Source organism: Vitis vinifera, chromosome 8 (assembly GCF_030704535.1).
Source record: "Vitis vinifera cultivar Pinot Noir 40024 chromosome 8, ASM3070453v1".
Lineage (NCBI taxonomy): Eukaryota > Viridiplantae > Streptophyta > Magnoliopsida > Vitales > Vitaceae > Vitis > Vitis vinifera.
This window is the reverse complement of record NC_081812.1, coordinates 21,898,858-21,909,007: the sequence shown is the minus strand read 5'-3', so window position 1 is coordinate 21,909,007 and position 10,150 is coordinate 21,898,858. Positions and strand designations below refer to the sequence as shown.

At 36.2% G+C, this 10,150-nt stretch overlaps 1 protein-coding gene across 1 annotated transcript; it reads left to right on the top strand.

Annotated features, from left to right (window-relative positions):
• Positions 1–826: 826 nt before the first annotated feature.
• LOC100250337 (DEAD-box ATP-dependent RNA helicase 37) lies at positions 827–7,947 on the top strand. The gene is made up of 7 exons (XM_002281077.5): positions 827–1,177; positions 1,494–2,407; positions 2,512–2,595; positions 5,377–5,619; positions 6,232–6,399; positions 6,602–6,715; positions 6,925–7,947. The coding sequence occupies exons 2-7, from the start codon at positions 1,640–1,642 to the stop codon at positions 7,414–7,416; spliced, it is 1,869 nt and encodes a 622-aa protein (XP_002281113.1). The 5' UTR covers positions 827–1,177; positions 1,494–1,639; the 3' UTR covers positions 7,417–7,947.
• The last annotated feature ends 2,203 nt before the right edge of the window (positions 7,948–10,150 follow it).

Here is a 10,150-nt window from a genome sequence, read left to right as displayed (position 1 = left end):
TGCTTAATCTATATATTTAACTTCGTAATTATATAAAACACAACAAAGAACATTGTGTTTGCCTAAAAGTGTAGGAAGAAAATTTTTTAATACGAAAAATATCTATACGGTTGGATATAGGTTTTAAAAAAAATAAAAAATCATTATGATATAAATAAATAAAAATGTAACGTTTTGTTTGTATAAGAGTGTAAAAAGTAAAATTTATAATGTAGAAAATATCTATATGATTGGATATAAGTTAAAAATAAAATAAAAATACCATTATAATATAAATAAATAAGTAAGTAAAATGATATGTACAATTATGTAAAAATTATATATTATAATAATTTTTTTCAAATAAATAAATTTATTTATTTTTTATATTAAAAATAAAATTTAATACTTATTCAAATATATGCTTAATATTTTAAAAAAATATTATTAACTTTAAATATTTTATAATGATTAAATTATTTTCAAATTTAATATAAAATATAGTATCTACAAAAGAATTGAGGGAATTGGTTTGATGCTTATATCATTAAATAAATATTATAAATTAATATTTTGAATAATTTATTTTCAAAAATTAAGTTATGTATCTAAAGGTCATATTTATAATTTTTTTTATAGAAAGAATATTTATAGAAATAAAATACATATATTTATTTATTTATATAAATCTTAAAATATTTATGGAAATAAAATAAAACTAGAAAAAAGTTTAAGAAATTGAATTAAATTAAATCGGAATTAAATAATTTTTTTCTTAGACAATTCTAAAAATATTATTTTTAGTATAAGGTGTATATAAATATAATAAAAAGGAAATTTGAAAATTAAGTTTTTACGATCCAGCGTTTTGAGAGGACGCATTTAACACGGCCCTCTTATTATTGTGTAAGGCCAAGTCGTACGGACAGCCATTCCATAGATTTCTGCTGTTTGGTACAAAAGAAAAGAAAAGAAAAGAAAAGAAGAGGAATTTCCTTTTTTCTCCTATTGAATCAGGCGAGACTCAAGAACATCCAAATCCAAATCTAACACTCCCAAAAGGAAAAAAAATAAAAAAAAATCACCATTATTTTCGCTCCTTGTCCGATCTAACTCTTCGCCCTAAAGCTAGGGTTTCTGAATTCCGGGCAACTCGCATCACAATCGCACCCCGTTTCTCTCTCATCGTCTATCTCAGGTTTCTTTCTTCTCTTATTGGAAGCTATCTACCGCTTTCTCAAACTGTTTGCATTTCTGTATCTGGCCCGATGTTCTGAATTGAATCATTCTGCCTCGTAAGGAAGCATTACCGCGATTTTGATTGTTTTAGCATTTTATTTGTTGAATTTTTTTAATTTTTTTATTTTTGTTATATTTTGTATTGAGTGGCAATCATCGTGGTTGTTAGTTGTTGATAATCAATTCTTTCGTCTGATCTCATTGTTTTTCAAGCGTAAATTTTTTTTCTTTGTTATTTGCGATTTTTTTAATTATTTTTGTTTTTGATTTGTTAGGGTCTCGATCTGCTGATTTTTAGATAAAAATTGTGTACTCGACAAGGGCTCAGGCGAATTTGAATTTTGATTAAATAAATTCTTTTTGAGGGGTGTTAGGGTTTTGGTTGTGATTGTGGATCCAGGAAGGAACCAGATTTGCCATAATGAGAACTTCTTGGGCTGATTCTGTCGCTAATTCTACATCTGACAACTTAGTTTCTGGTTCTTCCGATAATAGTGGGTTTGGCGCCGGTGCCCCTTCACGATCGGGCCGATCCTCTTACGTACCACCGCATCTTCGTAACAGGCCACCATCATCAGATCCGCCTGCGCCCTCATACACCTCCCAGGCATCAGCTGGTTATGGTGGCCCTCCAGGTGGAACCCGCTGGGGTGGTGGTTCTCGGGCCGATTTCGGGCGGTCAGGTGTGACCACAGGTGTGACCAGTGGTGGTCGAGTTGGTGGTAGCAGTGGTTGGAACACTAGAAGTGGGGGGTGGGACCGTGGGAGGGATCGCGAGGTGAACCCCTTTGGTGATGATGATAATGCAGAGCCTGCATTCAGTGAGCAGGAAAATACAGGTATCAACTTTGATGCGTATGAAGATATACCGGTGGAGACAAGTGGGGATAATGTGCCACCCCCAGTTAATACATTTGCCGAGATTGACTTGGGGGAGGCATTGAATCAAAACATCAGGCGGTGCAAGTATGTGAAGCCAACTCCTGTTCAGCGTCATGCGATTCCAATTTCTCTTAGTGGGAAGGATTTGATGGCTTGTGCTCAGACGGGATCAGGCAAAACTGCAGCCTTTTGCTTCCCAATTATCAGCGGAATAATGACGGGGCAGTTTGCGCAAAGACCACGTGGAGCACGGACTGTGTATCCACTTGCTCTTATTCTCTCTCCCACAAGGGAACTCTCATGTCAGGTGGGATTTTGGTTTATACCATTGCATGCTATGCATCTTAGGTTGCGCAATTTTCTATGTGGACCATGTCTACTTATGTTACCGCCATTGCATTCGACTTGCAGATACATGATGAAGCTAGAAAGTTTTCCTATCAAACTGGTGTTAAGGTGGTAGTTGCTTACGGAGGAGCACCAATCAACCAACAGGTTTTTATTATCTAGCATTGGTTGTGCTTGTCAATTTTCTTCTTTCACCTAAATATTTGGTTTGTCATTTTGTTAAATCATACATTGCTTGACATAGAAATTAATAACCAAAAGGTGATAGTGCCCGTCATGCAGTTCTCCATGTTGCTAGTAATTTGTGGTGGGTGCAATCTGTTGTATTTGGTATGCGTGAGAGATATAAGAACTGTGTTACATAGATTTTATTGTTATTTTATGTTTTTATTTGCCACCTCCTTCAATTTATTGGGGTTGAATTTTATCTGGTTTGTTATTCTAGCTGGTATCTCGGTGGCAGGTTTGAATCACTATTAGGATGATGCTCGTTTTGGGGTTATATCTATAGCAGCATGCATATTCTTAGGGATTTCTGGACTCGGACCAACAGTTCAAATGAACTGTTTATTTATATATTTATTCCATTTTTACTCTTTATATTCAATTGCTCATTGGTTGCCATTTCATTGACTAAATGGTTTTCCTTGCCAATATTTTCCAGGTTTTATGGCCTCATATGCTTAATTACAATTCCATTCTCCTAATGGTTGTTATGTAAAAGGTTGGATAGGCTGTTTTGTTTGGGGAGATTTCCGTAGAGGGGTTTGGAATGTGGCAGGAATCCTGTTTTGCTTGGGGAGGTTTTTGTGAGAAGGTTAGAATGTGGCAGGAATCCACATTCCTGTATGCATCACTATTGTATGACATTTTAGACATTGTATGTAGGGTTTATCTTGTGAGTGGGGTGTTTGAGCAGGGGTAGTAAGTGGGAAGGGTTATAATATGGAGAACACCATAAATGTCTTTGGATTACTCTAAGAAGATTTTAATCATTAAACTTTTCCTAGATAGGTTGACTTGTGGTGCTATTTCTCGCACTGGGAGGATTATTCATCAGATTGGGATTATTTGTGGATGATTGGGGGTCCCTTGGAATTATATTGGAAGTGCTAGACTCTACATGCGTGGATGACTGGGGCATGGGTCCCATGCAACTTTTATGTCTGTCACACATGTATCTAAGATGGTAGAGATGCCTTCCTGGCCTTAACTTTGTGAATCATGAGTGTCTACAAATATGTTTTACGGGAATTGTCAGAGAACTTGCCTATCAAAAAATGGAATTTCCAGAGAATTTGAAAACGGCAAGTTCTGTATTTTTCTCATTCTCAGGGATTCTCTCTCCTTTTTTTTTGGGTCTCTTAATACCTGTTTTAATATTAAAAAGGATAAATTCAATCATTATTATTGTTTTATTATTTATTTAATCCATCGTTACCAATCAGGTCTAAGATAGTTTTTTTATCTAACCACCAGTATGGTTTTTTTCTACTTATCTAACAGTTTTTAAGTTTTCATATGTCACTTTTAATGTTATTTTAAATGTAAAATTGATTATATTATTTAAAAATTATTAGCACTCATGGCATGTGTACCTTGTGCTAGTTGATATGAATTGGAGCAAAAGGCAAAGCACCATAGCCCTTGCATTACTTGTAAGATAGACCTGGAGAAGAAGCATCACCATTTGAATTGGTAGCTTCTCCTTTATGTGTTACAGAGCATAGGGGTGCTGAGGGACAATTGTATGTGCATAGTTTCTAAGTCTTGGTAAGCCAACCTACTTTTATAGTCCTTTTGCTTGAGGAAGGAAGATCCCTGTACCCCTCTTTTTTGTGCTTAATCTTGTTGTAGGTGAGTAGAGCCAGGAGCTGCTTAAGTGTTTCCAGCATGGAAATGGGATCTAATCATTTTATGTCTAGTTTATAAATGGTACTTTGCTGTCTTGTAATGCTGAATGTTGATTGTCTTAAAGGTGAATCACTTATCTGTGGCAGTCTCCAATTTGAGTTGTAGGGGTTAGGAGTCCACTATCTACTTGCTTCTCTGGCCATCTTTACTATCATATTTAGTTTATAATGGGGGCAAGTGGTTGATGTGAGAAGAAACTTACCTTCTGGAATAAAGGTTCTTTTCATGGGCTAGACCTAATCTTACTTAGGGTCTTCTATAATTCCCCTACCTTCTCTCTTTTCCTTATCTTAAACTTGGTTATGAAAAAGCTGGAACACTTACAAAGAGATATCTTGGGGAGCAGTTTCTAGGTCGAGTTCACATCACCTTGTTGGTTGCATCAAGCTCTGAAGAAGGAGGATGCTGATTTTGGTTCTAGATTGATTTCTTTTCATACCTAGTTGCTTGATAATTTGTTTTATAAAATTCATTAAAGATAGGAAAGAAGGTAAACTTGCGGGTATACAAAGTAGACAAAATTGCAAGTGATGAGTGCCAAGAGACAAAAGTCCAAAAGGTTAAAAAATGAATCCTACTAAGGAACTCTAGGAGGCTCCGGAACAATAAAAGTTCTAGAGCAACATTCTTGAACTTGATGAAGGCACCCAGTATTCCCAAGAAGTTCATCACACTATGCCTTGTAATGAAGCAATAAAGCAATAAGAAATTCAGAAAATGGAAACAATGCAAGATTTAATGCTTTCTTATCCTGAAAACTCAACCATTTTCTTCTCATCTAGTTTACTTTGGGTTTGGGTCAATATCTTTATGTTTCATCAGATATATGCCTATTGGTTATATTGACTTTTTTTTTAAATCATATCAGATTGGTTGTATTGACATATTGATCTTAGTTCTTAATTAGTGTTTTCCTTTGTGCATCCTGATAAACTATAATAATGGCATTTTGTGAAAATCCTTTTATTGGTGTTATTGATTACTCATGGTGTGTTATTTCACATATGTGGTCAGTTGCGAGAGCTTGAGAGAGGAGTTGACATTCTTGTGGCAACTCCAGGGCGATTGGTAGATTTGCTTGAGAGGGCTAGAGTATCATTGCAGATGATCAGATACTTAGCTCTTGATGAGGCAGACCGGATGCTTGATATGGGTTTTGAGCCTCAAATTAGAAAGATAGTAGAACAAATGGACATGCCTCCGCCAGGTGTAAGACAGACAATGCTGTTCAGTGCCACCTTTCCCAAAGAGATACAGGTTTGTTTTTATTTGTTTGTAAAGCCTCTTATTAGTTTCCATTAACTTGTTATATCCATCATTATTAGTGGCCATTTATATCTTTTTGATATTTTACATTCTTTATTGGATGATTAATGTTATTATGTGATTAAAAGGTTATGGTTTTTGTTCTTCTTATGATTGGGGTATCTTGATTTGCTGAGTTATGAAATGAAGTGTTTTTATTGGTCAAGTTGTGTTGTGTTTTGATACTAGTTTCAATATCATTGTTATATTTATGATATCAGGTATCTTGATTGGTCAAGTTATGGAGTGTTTTGACTGGTCAAATTATGTTGCATTTTTTGGTACTAGTTTTGATATCATTGTTATATCTAAATGTGGATTGGTTTGGATTCCTTGTTTGCTACTTGTTTTTATTTTAAGCACACAAAAATAGGGATTGTTGTTTCATTGTTTCTTTTCATATTTATGGTCTTTGTTAGAGAGACAGCCTGGAGGAGGAAGGGGTGCCATTTCTCATGTGTAATGAAGAGGATATTTTTCTTTTTAATTTTTTGAAACTTAAGTGGCCTATGGTTTCTAAAGATGTACCTTGATGGTTTTTATCAATTTGTGGTTGGTATGCAGAGACTGGCGTCTGATTTTCTTTCAAGTTACATATTTTTGGCTGTTGGAAGGGTTGGTTCAAGTACTGATTTGATTGTTCAAAGAGTTGAATTTGTTCACGAGTCTGACAAGAGAAGCCACCTCATGGACCTTCTTCATGCCCAGAGAGCCAATGGAGCTCATGGCAAGGTAATATCAGCATGCTTTAATTGTATTTTGCAATTTTTACTTGCATATGAAAGTAGGTGCGAACTTACTGCTGGTTTTATCTTGTAACTAGGTATTTAGAATTCAAATGGCTACTTTAAAGGATATTTATTATGATGCATTTTAATAAGTTGTTTATATATTTAGTAATATAGTTGATTATTGCTTGTCACTCAATTTGCAGCAATCTCTGACTTTAGTTTTCGTGGAGACAAAAAAGGGTGCTGACTCATTGGAACACTGGTTGTGTATGAATGGTTTTCCTGCAACTACTATTCATGGTGATAGAACACAGCAGGTGAGCTGGTTTGAAGCATATTTGATTACTGTGATTGCTTTTGCAAAGCTCATTGTTAAAACCATGGTTTTTGAATCATGTCTATGCATTTTATAGGTCTTTGTTATTGACTCAGTTTATTTCACAATTTGTCTTGCCTGACTCTGTTTCAACTTCCATTATGAGAAAGGAGACTATTTCCAAAATAACTATCATCCATCTTTATGCAGGAAAGAGAACACGCATTGAGATCATTTAAGAGCGGAAACACACCAATTTTAGTGGCAACTGATGTCGCAGCCCGTGGTCTTGACATTCCCCATGTAGCTCATGTGGTGAACTTTGACCTTCCCAATGACATTGATGATTACGTCCACCGGATCGGACGCACAGGAAGAGCTGGCAAAACAGGATTAGCCACCGCCTTCTTCAATGAGAACAATTCTTCACTGGCAAGGCCATTAGCAGATCTGATGCAGGAAGCAAACCAAGAGGTACCCGCTTGGCTCACTCGGTATGCATCACGGGCTTCTTATGGAGGGGGTAAAAACCGGCGGTCTGGGGGAGGTCGTTTTGGAGGCCGTGACTTTAGAAAGGATACGTCCTTCAATAGGGGTGGTGGTGCTACAGACTATTATGGAGGGAACACTAGCAGTGGATATGGAATTCCTGGAAGTTACGGTGGGGGATATGGTCCTGGTGTGACCAGTGCCTGGGATTAGTTTCCAGCCAAATACTGGATTTGTTCTCACTTGGTATATATTATTTTTTTCTCTTCAGTATTCAAGGATTATATTCGTTTTTTGCCCTTATTTTCACTCTTGGCGAGATCCTCTGGGATACATATAGGGCTTTGCCTCTTGAAGTGGCATAGAAAGGCACCTAGGTTTGATATTAGCACCACCTAGTTTATTTGTACAACAGGTAATATTTGTACAATGCTAGATAGGTTGGTGGTGAAACACAAAGATTCTAGGGCTGTGAATGTGTCTATTATACCATCTTTGGTGGGTCTTAGAATAATTTACTGGACGGGATGAGACACGGTGGGAGGTTCTCCCTTGCCATTTTTTTTGGTAGTCGTGCTCTCTACCTCGCTTGTTTGTAGGGAATCCTTAAGGCTGCTGGTCGGTCTCCCCTTTTGCTTTCTTTCTTTTAAGGGTGAGGGGGTAAATTTATTCCTTATCGTTTATTTTTTTGGGTGTTGTAATGGTACACTGCTAACTTAAATGAATCCACAAACCTCTTGGTAATTCAAGTGCTTAAATTCACAAGCCTTTTGTGAGGCATGGTTGTAACGAGAAGTTAGAATGTGTTACAGAAAATATGCTCCAAGTTTCTTTGCAGTCTTGGAAACACGGGAATGATTGGAGCTTTTTCCGTGAACAACCTTACAAATGGGGCACGGAACACGGAATTGTTTAATTGGATGACGTGCTTCTCAAACAGTAAGAGATTAGTGGGAGCTTGAATGCAAGTATGTGTTCGTCTTCTTTGGATGCTCTCGTGTATTGACTTACCGTTGTAACTCAACAGGAAACGTAAAGATAGTGAATTCTCCTTCTACATGAAAAAGAAGTGGAAATTTGATTAGAGAGAGTACGAGAAAATTAACTTAACAGGAATTGAAGGACTTGCCTTTTATTAGATGGAATTATTTTTATTTTTATTACCAGTGGGAAAGAAGTTTTTATCAGTTACATCAACTTATATCCATTCCACATTCATGTTTTGAATTGTAAAATCGTAGTCATATGCAAACAAAATTCAACAGAAATTAAAAATATATGCAAAATTCATCCCCTTCTTTAACCTCTTGCTTTCAACGGCATCAAATGAAAAAAACCAAAATAAAATTGAGGTTTGCCATCAGATTCCCAACTCCAGTCTGTATCCACAGCAAAAAGTGAACATCCACAAATGCTTCAAAACTGCTTAGTAGCATCCACCCTGTAAAGGAAAGGTCCGAACATCCAGTAGAGTCTTTGGAGTTTGTATTGAGGTGGGATGAAGCTCAAAGACGCAGATGTCTCCAAACTTCGGCCTGACTGCACCCGCCTGGTACTCTTTCAAGTTTCACTGGCCACAATCCATTCAGTGCATCTATGCACTCCTTGCTCATGATATCTTTTGATCTCCAAAATTCTCTGGGAATATTCTACCACAATCCACACCCCACTCAAATACTGATTAGCCAGCCCATTTCTCCTGAATATCTCATCTTTCATATTATGATATTATGATCACTAACCAGATCTGAGCGAAGGCAATTGGTTGGTGTGATTGTTGTAAAATAGGGTCTCTTGGGGGCTGAGGCGGTAGCTGCTGCAGCTGGTGAGAACATAATTTGGTAGGTACCCATAGGTACTCTTGAATTTATCCCATATTTTTATAGCTTCATTCAATTATCCAAATTTAACAATATACTTTAAGTGCTTACAGCATGATTTCTGTCATTTTCCTTGTATGATTCTTTCTACCGATAACTATACTAATATTGATGTAAAATGATTTTGGCTTTTTATAGGCAAATGAAAGATAGAAGAGCCCATGGCAAAAATAGGGGGCACAACCTGGGGATTACAAAATATAGAGAGAGAGAGAGAGAGAAAAAAAAACAAACCCAAAAACAATCCCAAACCCTAAGTGTAATCCATCAGGGTGTGGTCAAACTCTTAGTGTACCCTTAGCCCAGTCAAAAAAACTTTTTGAAGAATAAGTCTTTCCGCATCTGATCTGTGTGCTCCAACTACAATCAGCTTAAGCTGCAACAATAAAGTAAATCAAGCAAATACAAGCATTATGGTGTTTCCTACTTTTTCTGCATCAAGGATCCATTCTTATAACTTAACTCTTCTTAGTAATTGTAATGACAAAAAAGAAAAAAAAAAAATATATATATATATATATATCTAAAATATAGAAGAAAGGATTGGTCCATGTTGTTGATCTGGTCATGGGCTTATGGGGAATTATATTCTGATAAAAGCTAGTAAACTCGACTCAGAAGAATGAAGAATCCTCTGGTCACATGTGAGATATAGTACTTCCATTTTTATTTTTTTGTCAATTTTTTATAAGTAAATTTTGTACTATAAGCACCAAAAAGAGGAGCACAAACCCATATATCACTACGAATATAACTTCACCCGAAATAGGAAATGCTAAATCAGCAAAGCAAGCATGCCTACCTACCTGTTTTCAGTCCTTGCCTTTGAATGTAACTTACAATAAACTGGAGCTAAATGGATGACTACATGTTGAACTCGGGATCAACACTGGAATAAAAGAGGACATTGGAATCGATCTTTAGTTTCAAACCAGGTAGAACATCCCAAACAAAACAATAGAGAAGTTGGCGATGGCAAGGTTTGACACTGGCAATTTCTAATATAATAGATGGAAGCCATTTCTACTAAGGGTACTGACTTAAAAGCCTTCTCGGTTGCTCTAAGT

Excerpts from the sequence above, each read along its gene's own strand:
- LOC100250337 (XM_002281077.5), top strand. The coding sequence starts at position 1,640 with ATGAGAACTTCTTGGGCTGATTCTGTCGCTAATTCTACATCTGACAAC. Across the intron at positions 2,408-2,511 it reads CAAGGGAACTCTCATGTCAG|ATACATGATGAAGCTAGAAA; the intron begins GTGGGATTTTGG and ends TTCGACTTGCAG. Across the intron at positions 6,716-6,924 it reads ATGGTGATAGAACACAGCAG|GAAAGAGAACACGCATTGAG; the intron begins GTGAGCTGGTTT and ends ATCTTTATGCAG.